We start from the raw sequence: 21,856 nt of genomic DNA, 5'->3' as shown, positions 1-21,856 counted from the left end.
GACTATTCTTGGCTTCTATTTTTTTAACTACAGTCTTAAGATACAGTGGTCACTTCCCCCCAAGATTACACTTTGGCAACCATTTTCTCCCTCAATCCATATCATTTCTCTCAATGACTCAATTATACCAATAATAGATCTTGTTTAGGTCTAGGTTAATCCTCCAGCTCTTTTTTCCAGGCTCTTATTTCTACCATTGTCAACATGGAACAACATGGTATTTTGGACAAATACAAGAGAATATTAAGAGTCCACTTTAGCGCTTGCTTTATCTGTGGCTCATTGTTGTACTTTTATGTTGAGAGGGAGGCAGTCTGTCTGTAAATTATTTGATTTCTTTACTGTTGCTCATTATGGGCAACTAGGTGGTGCAAAGGAAAAGAGCACCATTAGAGGAGTCAGGAATTCATGAGTTCAAATGTAGCTTCAGATACTGTGTGACTCTGGACAAGTCACTTTGCCTCAGTCAGTGTTCTCATCTGTAAAATGGGGACAATAATGGCACCTACCTCTTAGGATTATTGAAAGAATTAAATGGAATAATTATAAAGTACTTAGCACAGTACCCGGCACATAGCATACACTATTATTATTACTCATTATTAACATACATTTCCTTTAATCATCTTGCTGTGATCTGGCAAAAAAAATGATAGTGAAAGAGGAAAACTTAGGTCATTAAAAATAAAACCATAAACAAATCAAACGCAAAAATGTTCTTCAGTTAAGTAATCTATTGTGTAATTAACAAATTACACTTAATTATTGTAAAAGTACCTTAATAGGAGTAGGATTTTTATGTCAATCAAACCTCCTTGTAAACAATACATTTCTTCTAGAAGATCTATTGTTTCATTTTGATGTTATTTGTATTCTTGGGTGGATTTGTGTGGGTTTAATGAGACATGAGATCAGTACCACAAAAACTATTTCAAACTCTCCTTGGCTCCTTGGTAGAAGTTATTTCTTGGTAGAAGCATTTCAATGTATTTATTTGATTTGCGCATGGAGTTAGTAAGTTGGTAAGGTTAGGTTCAAACTTATCAAGTTCCAAACTTGAAACTAAACCTTTCATTCTTCTCTGAGATTTGGGAAGCAAGCTTAACTTTGCTAATTAGAATTGGCTTTTCACTTTCTTTGTTGCCTAATCAATAACATTGACCATATAAGTACTAACCAAATGCAAAGCCTTCTACCTAGAACTATAGAGGAATGCTGAAAGAATTTGGAATATGATTCATGTTCTGGGATCATTTTAAACTTTTGCAGAACTTAAATAAGTATCCATGAAATGGTTAAAGGGAATATTCAATGTGTGGCCTAATGGACAGAGACAAGGACTGTAATTCAGGATACTTGAGTTTTCTAGTTTATGCTCATTCTTTAACTGCAGGATATCAAGTAATTTTAACCCTTTCTGAATCCCAGTCCCCTTGTCTTTAAATTGTGATATAATAATAATAATAGTAATAATGATAATGATAATAATTAATAATAGTCAACATTAATATAGTGTTTGCTATGAGACAGGCACTTTGCTAAGTATTTTATAATTATCATCTCATTTGATCCTCAGAACTCTGTGTGAGGTATATGCTATTCCCATTTTACAGATAAGGAAACTGAGGCCAACAGAAGTTTAAGTGACTTGTCCAGATTATACATCTAGGAAGTATCTGAGGCTGTATTTGAACTCAGGTCTTCCTGACTCCAGTCTCAGTGTTCTATCCACTATGACATTTAGGTGTCTTGCATAATAACATAATATGTATTTAGAAAAAAAGACTGTGTGGTACAATGGAAAGAACACTCTCATCACTTAACATCCATGAGTGCTCATTCCTTCATTTGTAAAATGAAGAAGATTGGACTAAATATCCTCTGAGGTCTCTTTCAGCTGTCAATCTATATAATTTCCCTCTTTCCCTTTTTTTTAACCCAAAAGGCAGTTGTGAAAAACAAATGATACAATACATGAGATACTTCTTTGAGAAGTTAAAGGCATCATAGAAATGTCAGTCATCACAGTTTAAACACTATTATCTGTCAGATTGAGATGTTCTGGTTTTCTGGTGATGAATAACCATATATGTATACTATATATTTGAAAATTAGTATAATTAGAATATTATGTTACAGTGAGGATGTCATGGTAATTGGAAAATGCACTAGACTAGAAACTGGGATCTGAGTCAAGTTGCAACACTGCAACTTGCTGTGTGTACCTGAAGAAATCATTTAATTTCTCTTGGCCTCTGTTTCCTCATCCCTAATGCATCAAGGAAATGGTAATCTCATCATTGCGGATATTCACTCTTTCAGCACAGATTGATATCCATATCTTCTTATCCTGTGTGATTATTGGTCATATCTGTTTAAAGATTCTCCACAGATTACCTGTGTTCTCTATAGACCTTTCTCTACATCATTTTATATTTCACAGGTATCTGGGCATTGTATTGCTTGTCCTTTCTTTTATCCCATAATCTCATTGCATGATTAACCATGTTTTTTTTCTGATCATATATATCCTGAATGATAATCACTCACTCTCTTCTTTAACATATGCCATCAATAGAAATATACTTTAGCAATCTGTTCCCACTCTTGGTCTTTGTGACTCCACTTTGGGTCACTTGCAACTTTGATTCTTTTAACATTATAGTGTTTCAAGATTACTAATCATAATAGGAAAATGTTTATATTAAAAATATAGGTTTAGTGCTAAGGAGCAGATTAGAATCATTAAAGCTACCATGCAATTTTCCAAATGAAATCTATTCCTTTTCCTTCTTCCTATTCATTTCCTCATTGCGGTATTTGTCCTAGACAAATGGATTAACTAAATGGACAGACCTCTTAACAGTATGTCATTAACAAAAGCCTTTTTCATCTGTATAGTTTGGTAGTGATCTCTTCTGAGTAATCATATATTTTATTGAGGAATCCCTGCACTATTTGGGGATTTATACAGTCAGCACAACATCAAATTCCTTATCTATAGAGTGGAGATAATATCTATCATACCTAACTCCAAGGTTGTGAAAGTTAAATGGGATGTCATATTGAACAATTAAAAATAAAAAGATTTGAAATGGAATATTTGAAACCCCTTTTTTATTCTGCTGAACAAAAGAGTTCTGATTAAATTGAAAACAGTTAAATACTTTCTCTTTATTAGCAAATGTGTAAAAGTAGGATACAAACTAATTTGAGGGTAGTGAAGATTGAGGTTTAAAGAGTCTTCAAAGATCACTTGGGTGGACCAGCTGGAAAAATACCTCCTCCTGACTCTTTCATGTTTGATTTATCCCTCTAACCCTTGCTACAGGGCTATCCTCATTGTCCTTGATTTCCCTTCTCCTTATATCCCATAATTTCTTTAAATAAATATGCTTTTCTATCTTCTGTCTAAACCTTTGCTTGCATTTTTTCAACATAGAACACTATCTTCTCCACATTCAGCTTATTCAGTCCCCATCTTCCAAGACTGACCTCAGTCTTAGTTCATCCAGAAAGCCTTCAATGACTGTTCCAGCCCACATTGATTTCTCTCTTTTCTTCTGAATCCCCATAGCACATGTTTTTATTATTCTATTTGGCAATTGTCTGTGACACTGTATTTTCACAGATCTTATATTATTGTCTTGAACTGTTTTTTATTTTTGGTCTAATTTAACTTGTTGCATGTTTGTGACTTTTCTTTTCATTAATATTTTATTTTTGCCCAATTACATACCAAAACAATATTTTAAATTTTTTTTATTTTTTATTTTTCACCCAGTTATATGCAAAAACAAGTTTCAACATTCACTTCCAAAACCTTGAGTTCCAAATTCTCTCCCTTCCTCCCACCCCATTCTCCCTCATGGAGAAAACAAATTACTTGATACAGGTTAAAAATGCATAGTCAGTCATGTTGTAAGAGTAAACATAACCCCACCCCCTCAAAAAAAAAGGAGACACTTCAGGAAAATAAATTGAAAAAAAGTATACTTCAATTTATATCAGACAGACACTATCAACTCTAGTCTTTAGGATGGATAATATTTTTATCATAAATCTTTCAGATTTCTCTTGGGTCATAGCACTGCTGGGAAAAAGGTAGGCCATTCTCAGATCATCTTGCAACTTTGTTGCTTTGTATACCTGTTTCTTTGTAACAGGCTATAGGGCTATCCTCGCGCTCCTTGATTTCCCTTCTTATAAACCACTGTATCTGCTCATGCAAGTTTTTACTAAGAGCATCCTGTTCATAATTTCCCATTACAGAACTGCATTTCATCTCAGTCAAATAACACAATTTGTTCAGGCATTCCCCAAATGATGGGCATCCCTTCATCTCCAACTCCCCACCACCAGAAAGGAACTACTATAAGTATTCCTCTTCATATAGATTGTTTTCTTCCCATATTCCCTCTCTTCTGAAATATAAGTGATACTGCAAAGACCAAGGGATAGGCATGGTTTTATAAACCTTTAGGTATAGTTCCAAATTGCTCTACAGGATTGTTGAATCCTTTCACAACTCCTTAAACATTGCATCCATGTCTCAATTTTCCTGCATCCATGTCTCAATTTTCCTGCATCCCTTCCAACAGTTTTCATTTTCTCCAGTCCAATTTGTCAATCTAATAGCTATAAGGTAGTACCTCAGAATTATTTCAACCAACATTCCTCCTAGTTTGGGGTCCCTACCTTTTCTCCACCATCTTGGCTCCCAATCTCTGCCTTTTCTTTTAGAGAGAGAGAGCTGGTTTGGGAGTCAGGAGATAGTTCTTTTCCTTCAGACACTTCCAAGTTATGTGACTATGGGAAAGTCACATTATTGACTGAGATTTTATGTAAATTGGGGATGATAATATCTACAATACTTTTCTCACAGGGTTGTTGCAATCAATGAATAAGATAATGCATTGAATTGAGAATAAGTAGGGGAGGAACTAGGTGGTGCAGTGGATAGAACACCAGCCCTGGAGTCATGAGGACCTGATTTCAAGTCTGACCTCAGATACTTAATACTTGCCTAGCTGTGTAACCTTGGGCAAGTCAATCTTAATCCCCTTGCCTTAAATAAACAAAACTGTTTTTTAAAAAAGAATTGAGAATAGAAGGGAGAACATTTTCCTGGAGGTGACTATGAAAGGCAGAGGTCTCTTTCCAAATTTGTTGATGATTTGGACTGTGACTTAAGTTCTGGATGAATATAGAAACATATCTCAATACCCAGATAAAATCTAACATTGGGCTAGAAGAAGAGAACTGTTTGTAGGGTTTTCACCTTTGACAAAGACAAAAGCTCTAATACAGGTATAGTACTGTGGATGGAAATGATGATGGGGAATTTTAATTGACCCTAAAATATCATGAGTTCTCCTAGGAATCAACTTATGATAAGGAGTACTGACATCTTAAGAGTAGGAATTTCTCAAATAAGAAGAAAACTATTGTTGGTTTTTTGTTTATTTGTTTCTAATTAATTTTTTCATTTCAAAAACATATGTAACTGTGTTTATGAATAAGCATCTGTACATGAGTATGTCCTTTTAAATAATAAATCTCATTTATGATGAGAAATACTAGTTTTGGAAAAAATGGAAGGCAAAAGCATATGAATTGTCCCTCTTTCCTACCCTACTAATATAGTTTGGGATCAGTTTCTTCTTTTAATGATATAAATATTTTATGTATTATTCAATTATATACAATAGAAATTTCTACTAATTTTTTTGCAAGGTTTTAATTTTACAATTTTTCCCCCCTCCTTCCTCCCCCAAGAGAAGGCAATCTGACATAGTTTTTACATTTGTTTCCATGATACACATAAACACACACACACACATATACATATATATATATATATATATATATATATACATACACACACACACACACACACATATATATATAAATTGAATGTGTTCATAGGAAAAACATATCCTGAAGGTAGAAATAAAATATTAGCGATAACAAAATTTTGTGATACTTGAGAGAACTTTTTAAAAATTGAAGATAATAATCTTTGGTCTTCATTTAAATTCTCTATCACTGATCTCCTAAAATTGTCCCTGTTCTTTGTACTGATGGAATGAGCATGTCCATCAAGGTTGATCATCACCACATGTTGTTGTTAAGGTGTACAATGTTCTGCCGGTTCTACTCATCTCAGCATGAATTCATGCACATTTTTCCAGGCTGCTCTGAAATCCTATCCCTCCTGATTTGTAATTGAACAATAATATTCAATCACATACATAAACCACAATTTGTTCAGCTATTCTTCACTTGATGGACATCCCTACAATTTCCCTTTGCTACTACAAACAGAACTGCTATGAATATTTTGTACATGCAGGGTTTTTTTACCCATTGTCATGATCAGGATGTAGACTCAGTAGTGGTATTGCTGGATCAAAGAGTATGCAGGTTTTTAATTGTCCTTTGGGCATAATTTTAAATTGCTTCCAGAAGGTTGGATCATTTTACAGCTCCACCAACAATTCTTAAGTTCCCACATCCCTTCCAACATTGATCATTAGCCTTTCTGGTCATAATGGCCAATCTGAGAGGTGTGAGGTGGTACCTCAGAGATGTTTTGATTTGCATTTATCTTATCAGTAATGATTTAGAGCAATTTTTCATATGATTATAGATAGCTTTGATTTCCTCATCTGAAAATTGTATTTACATATCCTTTGACCATTTGTCAATTGGGGAATGGTTTTTTATATTTATATTTTTTATAAATTTGACTCAGTTCTCTATGTATTTTAGAAATGAGTACTTGTTAGAAACACTAGTTGTAAAAATTGTTTTCCAAATTACTACATTTCTTTTGATCTTGGTTAGAGTGATTTTATTTGTGCAAGAGCTTTTTGATTTAATGTAATCAAAATTATCTAATTTTATTTTTATAAAGTTCTCTGTCTCTCCTTTGGTCATAAATTGCTCCCCTTTCCATAAATGACAGGTAAACTATTCCTTGATTTCTTAATTTGCTTATTATATTGTCTTTTATGTCCAAATCCTGCACTAATTTAGATCCTATATTGATATAAGGTATGAGATGCTGGTCTAATCCTAGTTTCTGCCATGCTATCTTCCAGTTTTCCTAGCAGTTTTTATTGAAGGGTGAGAGCTTATCCCAGAAGCTGAACTGTTTGGGTTTATCAAATAGCAGATTATTATAATCATTTCCTGCTCTCTTTTGCAACTAATCTATTCCACTGATCCACCATTCTATTTCTTAGCCAGTACCAGACAGTTTTGATGACTTATGCTTTATAATATAATTTTAGATTTGGTAAGACTAAGTCACTTTTGCATTTTTTTCATTAAATCCTTGGTATTCTTGACTTTTTTTTCTCCATATGAATTTAATTACAATTTTTTTAGCTCACTAAAATAATTTTTTGGAAGTTAATTGATATGGCACTAAATAAGTAGTTTAATTTATGTAGAATTGTCATTTTATTATTATATTAGCTCGGCCTATCCATGAGCAGTTATTTGTCCAGTTATTTAGATCTGATTTTATTTGTGTGAAAAGTGTTTCATAGTTGTTTTCATAGAGTTTCTGAGTCTGCCTTTCAGATAGACTCCCAAGTATTTTATGTTCTCTGAAGTTATTTTAAATGGCATTTCTCTTTCTAACTTTTGCTGCTGTATCTATTTAGTAATATATAGAAATGCTAAGGATTTATGTGGTTTTATTTTATGTCCTGTGACGTTACTAAAATTAATAATTGTTTTCAAAGGTTTTTAGATTTTTTTTAGGGTTCTCTAGATACTATCATGTCATCTGCAAAGAATGAGAGTTTTGTTTCTTCCTTCCCAGCTCTAATTCTTTGAATTTTTTTCTTCTCTTATTGCTGAAGCTAACATTTCTAATACAATGCTGATCTTATTGTGAATGCCTCTAGCTCATTCTCATTGCATATAATGGTTGTTGATGTTTTCATCAACAATTACAGATATTGCTTATCATTTTAAAAAATTTATAGAAAATTTTATTTATTTAAGGCAATGGGGTTTGAGTGATTTGCCCAAGGTCACACAGCTAGGCAATTATTAAGTGTCTGAGCCTGGATTTGGACTCATTGTCGTCCTGACTCCAGGGCTGGTGCTCTATCCACTGCATCACCTAGCTTCCCCCCTATATTGTTTATCATTTATTTCTATGCTCTCTAGTGTTTTTAGTACAAAATGGGTGTTGCATTTTTTCAAAGACTTTTTCAGCATTGATTGAGATAATCATATTATTTCTGTTAGGCTTGTTATTGATATAGTCAGTTATTCTGACAGCTTCCCTAATATTGAACCAACCCTGCATTCCTAGAGTAAATCCTGCTTGGTCATAGTGGATTATCCTAGTGATTACATGCTGTAATTGTTTTACTAAAATTTTATTTAAGATTTTTGCATCTATATTCATTAGGGAAATTGGTTTATAATTTTCTTTATTCTATTTTGACTCTTCCTGGTTTAGGTATCAGTACCATATTGGTGTCATAGAAGGAATTAGGCATCTTCATCTGTTTTTCCAAATAGTTTATATAGAATTGTAACCAATTGTTCCTTGAATGTTTAATAGAATTCATTTGTGAATCCATGTGATTTTTCTTAGGGAGTTCATTTGTGGTTTCTTGAATTTCTTTTTCTGAAATAGAGTTATTTAGGTATTTAAGTTCCTCTTCAAGAAACCTGAGAAATTTATATTTTTGGAAATATTCATCTATTTCACTTAAATTATCAAATTTATTGGCATCCAGTTGGGCAAAATAGTTCCTGAATTATTACTTCAATTTCCTCCTCAGTGGTGGTGAGTTTACCTTTTTCATTTTTGATACTAGTAATTTGGTTTTCTTCTTTCTTTTTTTAATCAAATTAGCCAAAGGTTTATCTAGTTTTTGTTTTTTTCATAAAACCGACTCTTGGTTCTATTTACTAGTTCAATAGCTTTTTTGTTTTCGGCATCATTAATTTCTCTTTTAATTTTTAGACTTTCTAATTGGGTATTTAATTGGGGGTTTTTAATTTTTCTTTCTCTTTTTTAGGTGCATGTTCAGTTAATTGATTTCTTCTTTCTCTATTTATTCATGTAAGCACTTAGAGATATAATATATCCCCATAACTATTTTGACTGTGTCTCATAAGTTTTGGTATGTTGTCTCCTTATTGTCATTGTCTTGAATGGAATCATTAATTCTTTTTATGATTTGTTGTTTGAACGAGGTTATTTAGTTTCCAATTAGTTTTAGATCCATCTCTCCAGGGCCCCTCATTGCACTTGATTTTTTTTAGAGTTTTTTTTTCCCACAAGGCATACGGGGTTAAGTGGCTTGCCCAAGGCTACACAGCTAGGTAATTATTAAGTGTCTGAGACCGGATTTGAACCCAGGTACTCCTGACTGCAAGTCTGGTGCTTTATCTACTATGCCACCTAGCCATCCCTTGCACTTGATTTTTATTATGGTCTGAAAAGGATGCATTCACTATTGCTCCCTTTCTGTATTTGATTATGAGGTTTTTATGCCCTGGTAAATGGTCAGTTTTTGTGTAGGTGCCAGGTACTGCAGAAAAAAAGGTATATTCCTATCTATCCCCTTTCAATTTTCTCCAAAGGTCTATCATGTCTAAGTTTTCTAACATTTTATTTACCTCCTTAATTTCCTTCTTGTTTATTTTATTAGATTTTTTTTTAATTCTGAGAGAAGGAGGTTGAATTCTCCCATCAGTGGAGTTTTGCTGTCTATGTTTTCCTCTAACTCATTCAGCTTCTCTTTTAAGAATTTGAATGCTATACCAGCTGGTGCATATATATTTAGTATTGAAATTACTTCATTGTCAATGGTACCTTTTATGAGGATATATATATATATATATTCCTCCCTTATCTCTTTTAATGAGATCTATTTTTTTTGCAAGGTAAGTGGCTTGCCCAAGGCTACACAGCTAGGTAATTATTAAGTGTCTGAGACCGGATTTGAACCCAGGTACTCCTGACTCCAGGGCCGGTGCTTTATCCACTATGCCACCTAGCTGCCCCTAATGAGATCTATTTTTGCAGCTGCTTTGTCTGAGATAAGGACTGATATCCCTGCCTTTATCACTTCAGCTGAAGCCTAATATATTTTGCTTCAGCCTTTTACCTTTACTCTGTATGTATCTCTCTGCTTCAAATGCATTTCTTGTAAGCAGCATATTGTAGGATTATGGTTTTTATTCTACTCTGCTATCTGGTTACATTTTATGGAAGAATTCATCCAATTCACATTCAAAATTATAATTACTAACTCTTTATTGCCCTCCATACAATCTTCCCTCCATCTGTACTTTTCCCCTTTTTTCACCTTATCCCTTGTATTTTCCTTCTGAATACCATGACTTTAGTGTGTTTGTCCCCTTCTATCCAATTCCCTTCCCCTTTCCTTCCCCTTTCCCTTGATCCCTTTTCCATTCCCTGTCTTCTATGAATTCCTCTTTTCCTCCCCCCTCCCCTTTTCCCCTCTTAATACTTGAAAGGTAAAACAGTTTCTAAACTCAACTGAGTGTGTGTGTGTGTGTGTGTGTGTGTGTGTGTGTGTGTGTGTGTGTGTATCTCCCTCTTTGAGCCAAATCTGATGAGAGCAAGTTTCAGGCAGTTCTCTCTTCTTCCTTTCTTTGCCCCTATTACAATAGGTTATTTGTGTGATATAATTTGCCCCCATTCAGTCTCCCCTTTCATGTGATGTAATTTATCCCATTCAATCACATCCATCTTCCCATATCTTTACCATGCCCCCTTTTAAGGAGATATTGTTTTTAAATTATTCCACGAGAGTCATGGACAAGTCATGAATGCCCATTACTTCAATTCTCAAGAGTTATAAGAATCTTTCATCTTACTGGATAAGTTTTTTCCTTCTTTTCTCCTTTTTTTACCTTTTTATGTATCTCTTGCGTCTCTAGAAGTTTGAAGACCTAATTTTCCTTTTTGCTCTGGTTAAATGTTCATCTGTTCCTCTGGAAGACAAGGCTCAGTTTTGCTGGATAGTGAATTCTTGGTTGCATTCCAAGCTCCTTTGCTCTCCAGAATATCTCCAGTCCTTTTGATACCTTAATGCTGATTTAGCTATGCCCTGTGTAATTCTGACTGGCATCCTGGTATTAGAATTTTTTCTTTCTGGCCCCTTGCAGGATTTTCTTTGATCTGCTCTGGGGTTTGGCCATAATATTTTTTGGTGTTTCATTTTGAGATCACTTTCAGGAAAAGATTGATATATTTTGTCCTCTCCTTCCAGAATCTCAGGGAAATTCTCTTTCACTATATCCTGAAGTATGGATTCCAGGTTTTTTTCTCTTCAAGGTTTTCAGGAAGTCCTAGGATGCTTAAATTGTCTTTCCTGGATCTATTTTCCAGATCAGTTGTTTTGGTAATTTTACATTTTCTTCTATTTTTTCATTTTCTTAAAATTTTGATTAACAGATTTTTGTTATGTCACAAAGTCATTAGTTTCCACAGATTCCAATCTTTTTTAAAGAGATTTCTTCATTTACCTTTTGCATCTCCTTTTCCAATTGGTCAATTCTGTTTTTGAAGGAGTTTTTTTGCCTTTTCTCATTTGCTCCTTTGTGTTATTGAAAGAATTATTTTCTTTTTGCATTTGTCCAATTGTATTTTTCAAAGGATTTGTTTTCTTGTTTTAAGATGTTGATTTTCTCTTGCATTTCTAGTTCCAATTTTTCCATTTTATTTTTAAATTCTTTTTCCTTTCTCTTCTAATATGTCTTTCTGGGTTGGAGACCAATTTATAGTCTCCTCTGAAGCTCTTGTCCTCTCTGAGTTAGGATCCTTGTATTCAAGGTAATATTCAGTAGACCATGCTTTGCTCTGCCTTTTCTTCATTTTGGACCCTTTCCCTAGGGTCTTGTTTTGGAGAAAAAGCTGGTTCACAGGCCTTCAGAGGTGAGATCCTTAGAGGCCTTACCTCCTTCAGGGGGTCACTCAGCACTGGCTTGTTAAGGAATGCCAGAACCTTTCTTTGGATTGTGTGTGATGTTGATTATTGGCTCTCCCTAGGCCTGGGTGGGGACAGCAAGATCTGGGCTGTTCTTGCACAATGCAGACTGGGTCCATGGGCTAGACAGTTAGTTAACTTAATCTGCAATCAACCTGGGAGAGATCTGCAGCCATCCACCCAAGCCCTGGGGGAAAGTGCAAACACTTGGGGGTTGTTACTATGTTTATTCTGGAGAAATTCCTACAGGAATGGGAGGAGGACTCAGCTGGAAAAACCAGGACTCCTCTGAAAACATGGAGACTCCTGGCTCAGGTCTTCCAGACCAGCTGAGCTGACCAGATAGATGCCTAGGCAGCCAGTCCACTACACACACAGCAAATGATTCCACAGCTGTTCTCAGGTTAGTGCCCCAGCCTCTCTCTACCACTTTGGCACTGGGTCTCTGCTCTCTGCTTCTGGCTCTCCCATGTTATCCTGTGACAGACTTTGATGCATGATGTTCTCCTCAGTTCTTCTCTGGATTCTGTGTATTCAGAATTTATTAAGAGACTTGTTTCATGTTAGTTATGAGGGAAAGCCAGTAGAGTTTAAAGCAGTGCCTAGTTTCTCTCCACCATCTTGACTGGAAGTTGGATCAGTTTCTAAAAGGTTGATTGATGGATATCATGATTTAAGTTTCTTTTCTGATTTCTCTTATCTACTTCCTTAATCTTTCACAATACTTTTATACCAGCACACAGACCTTCTATAGGCTGTAATATCCTCTTGAGGACAAGGGCTATTTCATTTTTGCCTTTGTATCTCTGGCGGCTAACGCAGTCCTTGTTTAATAACTGACTGACTCATTATGAATAGTATTTTACAAGATATATCAACTCTTATTTTTATGATTATTTCTCTATATAGTAAGGAATATGATAATCAGGTGATATGAGTTTTCTTGAATTAAACTGGTAATGTTTGGATTAGAGAAGAAAATATTTAGTCTAGGGTCAGAGACAGGTGATACAATTGCTGCTTACACATATGTGGAGGGTTGACATATAAAAACAGTAGGCTTGATTCTTTGACAAGGGAACAGAATTAGCATCAATTGTGGGCAGTTACAAAAGAGCTCATTTTAGATCAGTATAAGAAACTCCTAATGATTAGTTCTGTCTACAAATAAACTCTTGTGACATTATAAGATCCCCATCTCTGAGGAAGTTTAAGCAGAGTGTGAATTACCACTGACCAGATACACAGTAGAGCAAATTCCTATGTAAGGTACAATGTTGAAGATGAGATTACCACTGTTATCTTCATACTCTAATATTTTATGATTCTAAAATTGATTCTAAATTCCTTGAGCATAGGAACCATGCTTTATTTTGCTCTACTTTATACAAATGGTTTGCTGTGTGGGCCTAGATATCAATAACTTTTCAGTCCCTCTCCCTAAGATTTACCTAGATTATAGTAGGAATTCACAGAAGAGTTGAAGAAGTCATATGTATATATATATATATATATATATATGTATATATATATATATATATATACATACAAATAATAGATCTTTATTGGCTTCTTCAGTTAAACAATTTCAAATTGTGCTTATGATTCAGAGGCACATATTTTGAGTAAAAGTATTATAAATTATCTCTTCCACATCACAGTGGCTAAGGGTGTGTGGTGCTCCTGTGATCTGGAAAATTCATGTAAAAATTTTTGAGCCTCCTTTTGTAACAGAGAAGGTCTGAATTAATATGATATTAAATGATAAAAATATCTTGTTATTTTGCAATATTATACATTTGCTTTATACAGTTTTGAATATCTAAACTTTTTCTGTGTCATCTACTATCCTTTAGATGTCATTTGTGGCTTCTACAAAATTTCCCTGAATTCCCATTTAATTTCTTATGCTGACCCATGCATGATATAGTGAAACCAAGATGGGGAAGGGATAACTTTACTTTTAGATTTACTGATCATTTAAATAAAATGAAGGAGTTAGAAGCAATTAAGTGTTGTGGGCAAAGACCTTGACTTTGAGTCTGGAAGAGCTGGAATTGAGTCCTACCAGTATACTTACCTGGTGTATGATCCAGACAAATTATTTAATCTTTGTGCTTCTGAAGCACCCTAGAGTAAATGTACAATAAATGCTTGTTCACTTCACTTGGCTAATCTGGTAAAACGGACATTTTCTCAGAATCATGTAAATATGCATATACATATATATGTGTGTATATATATATATATATATATAGTTAAAAAGAATTAAAATAGTTATGAAAAAAATTTAAATCAAGTTCATAGACATTAGGTTAAAAATTCCTGCTCTAGGATTTTGTTCTAAGTTGCCTCTTTTTTTAACCCCCAGGATAGATTTCTCATATCATAAGTAAGTTACCTGATCCTTTCCTAAAAACCATTTTGTTTTGTTTTGGTCAGGAACACAATAGAAAAGGGATTGTTAAATACCCAAGTTAGAAAGAAGAAGCAACTTTGAGAGAGAAAATACAGAAAGGAGAGACTAGGAATGCTGAAGATATACTGTGCCAATTCAGCAGTCTCCTAAAGACAAACCCTTGGTAAGTTTCCTAAATAATATGCAAGAGCCAGACCTAATACTGTTTAATATACTTTGTTTATTCCAACATCCAAATGAGGTATGAATATAACTTGATTTCCTAATTATTTTTATTGAACATCTCATGAAACTTGTTGAATTCTCTCCTTGACTTCAAAGCCTTACAAGTCTTTACTCCTAGCTATCTGTTCTCCCTCCTCACTCCTCCTGGTGAAACTGATTTCTCCCTGATTTTGTCTTAGCACTTTGCCTGGATCTTCCCCCCCCCCCCCATTTATCTCATTTTCCTTTTTTTTTTTTTTTGGAATTTTTTCCTCTCTATTAAATTGTAAACTTCTTGAAAACAAGACCTATAACATATCTATTTTTGTGTCCTCTTAGTCCAGCACTTTTCCCCTGCTTAATAAAAGCTTATTGAATGAATCAAACTAAGATGAATAGGCTCTTAAAACTCCAAGCTGAGTATCAGCAGGCAGCTCTCAGGACCAGGATAATGGGAAGATATCCATGGAGAAATTTGACACTGTATTCCAAGAGGTAACTGTAATAAATTGGCTAGTTGTTCTACTTTGATTTTAGCTGACCTTGGACACACAGAAACATATCTTAAAGGCTAAAAATTTATGTTATAATAGTCGGTTTATCACTTAAAAATAAAAATAAAATTTCTATTCTTTTACCCAATACTACCAACTAAGGTAATCACTAGAAAGGAAAAAAAAACTCTTATGGGATTTATCTTTATTAATCAGTTATGCTAATTTGTAATTTTAAATATATTTCAATTAAATAATCATTAACATATTTAAATGGGAAAACTTCTATGGTTGTGTGTGTGTATGTGTGTGTGAAAGACTCTTTGAGATGAGGGAGACTTCCATTCGGGGGAGAGGTTCCCCTAAGATAGGTACTAATTATCTCTTAATCAGTAGTTTTCTATCATTCCTACCCCTGGATATTTTATTTCTCTGAAGTCAGTTTGTTGGCAGTAGCTCATACCTTGCACCTCCAAAAAAGAGAGCAGATGTGTGAGTTGATCCAGCACTTTACAGTCCCAAGAGGATTTAGGGACTGGAAGCCAACGATTGTTCTTCTCAATGATTTTTAAAGCAGCAATCAGAGAAGAAGCAAATAGTATTTCTCTTTCAGTATCTCTTTCTTGTCTCTTCAGAATGGAAGTGCTACAGAGTTAAGTCAAGGGCTTGCCAATCTGACAAGAGAACAGAATTAGAACATATTAGAATCCTATCCTGTAGCCTTTGGGTAAATACTTGACAATCAAGGAACTTTGAGAATATATAGTATTAGAAAGCCAGTCTGGTATTATGGGAAGATCAATGACTAAGAGACAGAAATAGTTTTTACAGTTGTGTTGGAGTTGGAAGGAACTCATTTTATAACCGAGGAAAATAGTAACTCAACAGGGCAAGTGATTTTTTTTTCTTAAATTTTAATTATTTAAAGCAATGGGGTTAAGTGACTTGCCCAAGGTCACACAGCTAGGCAATTATTAAGTGTCTGAGGTTGCATTTGAATTTAGGTCCTCCTGACTCCAGGGCTGGTGCTCTATCCTCTGCACCCCCTAGCTACCCCAATGACTTGTTTCAGGGCATATAAATCAGCTGAGATTTGAGCCTGGATGAACTTTTATGCATACATTTTAGTAAAAGCCTGAGTGTTTATGTATATCTGGGCAAATGAATTCAGATAAAATTTTCACTGGGTGTAAGGCTTGATTCATCCTCTTCCTAGTTGAGCTACCTTGAGCAAGTCACAACCCTTTCTAAATCTAAAGCATTTGGCATGGTGTATAGTGTGCTTTGTCTGGAGTTGGGAAGAATCTTCCTGAGTCCACTCTGCTCTCAGATACTTACTAGCTAATGCTATTTGCCTTGGTTTACTCAACAGTAAAATGAGGAGGAGAAGGAAATGGCAAACCATTTTAGGAAACCCCCAAATAGGGTTCTGAAAGTCAGGCATGACTGAAAAAGACTGAACAACAACAAAAGAGGAAGGAGAGAAGGGAACCTGCAGAAATTGCCCTAAGTACTTACACACACACACACACACACACACACACACACAAACATACACACTATCACCTATGGCAAGTGGTCCTCACAAGAGCTGCAGAATAGGTGCTATTATTATTCACATTTTACTTCTGAGGAAACCTGGCAGGCTGAGATTAGGTGAACTGCCCAGGGTCACACTGCTAGAAAGTATATGGTTGAATTTGAATTTGGGTATTCTTGATTCTAGACCCAGCTCTCTATACATGAAGCAACCTGTCTCTACTACTTGGTGCTTATATAATTCAGATATAAAGAAACAAACAAGAAATTTATATTCTATTGAGAGACACAATATATATGTACACATTTATATATGTACATGCATACAAACATATATATGTGTGTATTGTTGTTTGTGAAGATGACCATGTCATCAGCGAGGCAATGCCATGGCATTCAGTGCATTGAATTTAAGTGAGAGGGTATTGTGCAAAGTTACTTTCTCCTTCCAGACTGAGTCCAGCAGGCAAACTTGGATCAGGATGACTGGAGATGTCCCTGAATGTGATAGAGACCTTGGCATGTTTAAATGAAGGTCTTTTACAGGTCTCAATTTGACTGAGGCAATGCCCATTCATTGATTAAAGCAGGTAAGAAAGAAATGAAACAAAGAAGGACTTCTTTTGCATAGTGGGAAAAAAAAATCAGTCTTGAAGGGAAAAGACCTCCAGGGGTTTCTGGCTAAAACAGAAACAATTGCTATTTGTGTCAGAATAATTTGGAACTGATAAACTCCAAGATATTTTTCCATATTTCAGAATCAAAATTTTCATACCTTTGGGCAGAGCACCCACAGATAGGAATGTGACTGTGTAATAAAGACAGAATGAAGGGGAAGGAAGGAAGGAACAAAGGGAGAGAGGAAGGGAGGGAGGCAGAAACTACTACTCTGATTACTCCCACAGATTATTGTTTGTCCATTCTGAAGGAAGACCATGACATCAAAGATGTGTATATTCATATAATAAATGCAATGTAGTTTAGGGAGAGAAGGAAGCTAAGGTGGTACAGTGGACCTAGAGTCAGGAAAACTCATCTCCTCAAGTTTAAACCTGTCCTCAAACATCTAGTAATCCAGTAATGTTTCCTTTCTCTTACTTGGCCATGAATTCTTCCCTTTCCCTACCCTAAACCATTCTTTAATCTCCTTATTTGCTTGTGGTATCACCCTTTGTGTTTAAATCATAGACCCATTTTGATTTTATCTGGTATGCAATGTAAGATGCTGGTCTATATCTAATTTATGCCATACTGTTTTCTAATATTCCCAGCAGTTATTGTCAAAGAGTGAGTTCTTTTCACAAAAACTGAAGTCTTTGAGTTTATCAAACATTAGATTACTTTGATCATTTATTTCCGAGTCTTGTGTACCAAATCTATTTTGTTGATCCATCATGATTTCTTAGCCATTACCAGAAAGTTTTAATGATTGCTACTTTATAATACAGTTTGAGATCTGGTACATCTAAACCATAATTCTTCAAATTTTTTTCATTAATTTCCTTGACATAATTGATCTTTTACTTTCCAAATCTTATAATTTTTTTCTAAATTTTTTTTTTTAGGTTTTCGTAAGGCAAACAGGGTTAAGTGGCTTGCCCAAGGCCACACAGCTAGGTAATCATTAAGTGTCTGAGACCGGATTTGAACCCAGGTATTCCTGACTCTAGGGCTGGTACTTTATCCACTACGCCACCTAGCTGCCCCAAATCTTATAATTTTTAAAAGATTTAAATAGCATTTTCTTATTCTAGGCTCCCTATGTTTGAATCAACATTTCCAAATTCAGTCACAGGATTCTCCTCTTTCCATAGTCTCCTATATGAAATAAGAAAGATTTGGCTGCTAAATTTCCCAATCAAGATTAAACTGATCAATTATCTTTTCCCCTTCCACGTGCTATATTGGTACTCAGCATTTTTTTTTTTGTTCCCTAGTTGTGTCCAATAATTTATTGTTTTGAGAAGCATTGTCTGAATTCATCTAGAGTCTGTAGTTAAATTTTAGGTATGGGGACTTATAAAAAGGAAAGAGTTAAGCATTTTAGCCCCCCCTCTTTATAGGATCCAACTAAGGATCTATCAACACCTGCCCTGGGATGGGGGTTCATATCCCAGTTTCCTTCTCCTGACTGTAATTTTTGGAAATTTATTTTGTATAATTTTTGGAAATTTATTTTTCTTATGTAATTTTGTATAATTTGTGTAATTTTTGGAAGTTTATTTCTCTCATTATTGCTTCAGTTTCCTCATCTCTAATACCCAGGCATTCACTCAGATGATCTCTAAGCTCCTTTCCATTCTAAAACTATGAATCTTGAGCAGTAGTCCTATAGTTGTCAACTCCCCACATACTTGTTGGTCCCTGATCTTTCTTTACTCTGTTGCTCTACCTATCAGATGAAACCTCAATTTCTTCTCCATTAGATTGCCTACCATTCACAAATCTTAGGGATTTCTCTGATAATTTGTAGATGTCAGACTCTTGGGGCTATTAATTATCCAAGAGTTCCTATCCAATATAGCCCAAACAAGAACAGAAACATCCTACAATTTTCTTAGGTCTTTGAAAAGATAAGGGTTTACTCTCTTTCCCTAAATTAACTTGTATTTATTTTATGGATACATGCATGTATATCTATCTGTCTGTATTGCATAATGTGTGTATATATTTGTGAATACATACATATATATGTATATGGGGGAGAGAGAGAGAGAGAGAGAGAGAGAGTCTCCCTCAGTAGATTTTAAGATTTTATAGCCTTTATTTTGGATTTATTTTCCAACAATCAGTTTTTACTTTAAGGTTATTTTTGATAGGTTTAGAACTAGAAGGGACCTTGCAGTCATCTAATCCAGTCCTTTCTTTTACATATGAAGAATTTTAAGGCCTAGAGGGGTTAAGTGACTTACTTGCCCAAGATAAGTACCAGAGATGGAATTTAAATTTGGATCCTTTGATTTCAAATCTATTTTTTTGGGTTCCATATCAAGGTACCATCCATGTGCATACTTTCAATTTCCATCTTGTTACTGTGGATTAAATGATTCCTAACAACATATCTAATGTTGTATTTTCAAGGAACCAATCAATGAGGTTTGGTGAGGAAGAATGGGATCTTCTAAAGTAAATCTGAAGGGATGAGAAAGTTCCAGGAAGTCAGACACCACTTGGGAACTGCAATAGCTCATTTAAAGAGTCTTTTCTTTGTTTCAAATCTTATTTGAATTCAGCACAAGATTTTTCCTGTGTTTGACTTTTGAGAATTTTCTGAGAAATCTGAATTTAGTATTTTTCTTTCCTCCCCTTCTCCCCCTTCTGTTTTTACATCTCTAAATCTCTACCATGCAAAGTGTCTTTGTGTGGACATTACAGTAGCAATATGGGTGTATTGGGTGTATATCTGTGTATCTATCTGTCTTTCTCTATCTACCTATTTATCTTCCTATCCCTCTCTCTGTCTTTTTAACTATCTTTCTATCAATAAGGAAGAGAAGAAAAGAGAGTTCAGATAAAATTGAGACTGAATCAGACATCCACTCTCTTGTTATAGAGGTGACTTTGTGAGATTTAAGTAAATATTATTGTTCTCCAGGTTCTCTCTGTCTCTGTCTCTATCTTTCTCTCTCTCTCTCTCTCTCTCTCTCTCTCTTCTCTCTCTCTCTCTCTCTCTCTCTTTCTCTCTTTCTCTCTCTCTCTGTCTCCATTTATCTGCCTTTTTCCCTGTCCTCAACACTCCTATGTTTCATCTTTTCTTTTAGTTTTTCTGCCTCTTTCCTTCTTGAGTCCAGGAAAAGAAATATATTGTATTCTGAAGTGAGTTTAAACACTACCATTGTCTGTTCACTAGGAACACAAATATAGTTTTCTCAGAGTGTGGGCTCTCTCTTATCTGTCTTCTTTCCATTTGGACAACAAATGAAATGTTTGAAAATGAAATACTGCCTTCTTAAGGCAGGGGGGGAAAGGTGTTTTATATATTTCATAGGTTATGTTCAAAAAAGAAGCATTTTAAAAAACTCCAGGAAGTAGTTTACAAAATATGTAGCACAACTCCAAGTACACAGATGACTCTAAAATATGCCATTAGACAAAAGTAAGCTAAGAGCCAAATTAGTGCTAAATATATTCATTCTTACAAAATCTGCTATTTTTGAGTTAAATGTTGCGGAAATTACGGAATTTGCATTTAATTATTTTAATAGATCTTGTTTACAGATGACTAGGCAAAAAATAAAAGTAAAAATAAAAAAAACAAATGAATTCACTTTGACAGTTCTGGTTGTTACTACAGCTAAAATAGAAAAATATCTTTTCAATAGAGTCTAACAATATTGTGAGTAGACTATTTTATTGAACTTAACCTCAAGATTTCTGACCACTTGCATATCATATCAGGTGAATGTTTTTGTGTTTGGGAAGTGAGTTCTGTTTTTCTTGTGTAATGTGTGTGTAGTGTGCAGGGAAATTAGGTTCATAACTGGTTGACCAGAGTTTGTTTATTTTTGAGGGGGTGGGAATTCATTCTAATTATTCAAAGATTATTTTTTTAAACATTAAAAAAGATTCTGGATGTAATAGTTTCTCAGATTCTTCCCAAGTCCCAGGTATGACTTGAAGAAAATAATCTAATAACTCACATTTTTATCAATCTCTTAGCTCTACATTGAGGCACCCACATTTCTTTTTTTTTTTTTTTTAGATTTTTCTTTTTTGTAAGGCAATGGGGTTAAGTGGCTTGCCCAAGGCCACACTAGATAATTATTAAGTGTCTGAGGCCAGATTTGAACTCAGGTACTCCTGACTCCAAGGCCAGTGCTCTATCCACTGTGTCACCTAGCTGCCCCAAGGCACCCACATTTCTGACTGTTACTCTGGCTTTACTTATACAATCCTCCAAGAAAACAGGAAACTTGATTGATCTTGATAGAATTGTGTAATAGGGAAAACTGTTGTAGAGGGAAAAAACATATAGGAGCCAAAAGACTCAGGTTAAAGTCCCATGTTTTCTCATAGTTAGCTGGGTGACCTTGGGAAAGGTCTACTAGTTCATTGGACCTCAGTTTACTCATCTCTAAAATGATGGATTTGAACTGAATGACCCCAAAGGAACTTTTTAGCTTTACTTGACTTTAGCATCTGCTGAATGTCTATACTGTCAGGCTGTCCACCTGATAGTAATTTGGGGGATGATTTGTTTT

General features: G+C 34.8%; 1 protein-coding gene across 2 annotated transcripts in view; it reads left to right on the top strand.

Annotated features, from left to right (window-relative positions):
- Positions 1 to 21,856, top strand: part of SHISA9 (shisa family member 9) — a 467,598-nt gene that overhangs the window by 194,727 nt on the left and 251,015 nt on the right. Inside the window, exons 3-4 of one of the 2 annotated variants that reach the window (XM_074196441.1) lie at positions 14,442 to 14,581; positions 14,962 to 15,117. In XM_074196441.1, the coding sequence (XP_074052542.1) occupies positions 14,442 to 14,452 (11 nt within the window). In that variant the 3' untranslated portion in view covers positions 14,453 to 14,581; positions 14,962 to 15,117. The remainder of the gene's footprint in view (positions 1 to 14,441; positions 14,582 to 14,961; positions 15,118 to 21,856) is intronic. The other variant, XM_074196442.1, reaches the window with a different exon arrangement.

Source organism: Macrotis lagotis, chromosome 8 (assembly GCF_037893015.1).
Source record: "Macrotis lagotis isolate mMagLag1 chromosome 8, bilby.v1.9.chrom.fasta, whole genome shotgun sequence".
Taxonomy (NCBI): domain Eukaryota; kingdom Metazoa; phylum Chordata; class Mammalia; order Peramelemorphia; family Peramelidae; genus Macrotis; species Macrotis lagotis.
Note: the sequence above shows the minus strand (reverse complement) of the source record. Positions and strands in the feature narration are given on the sequence as shown.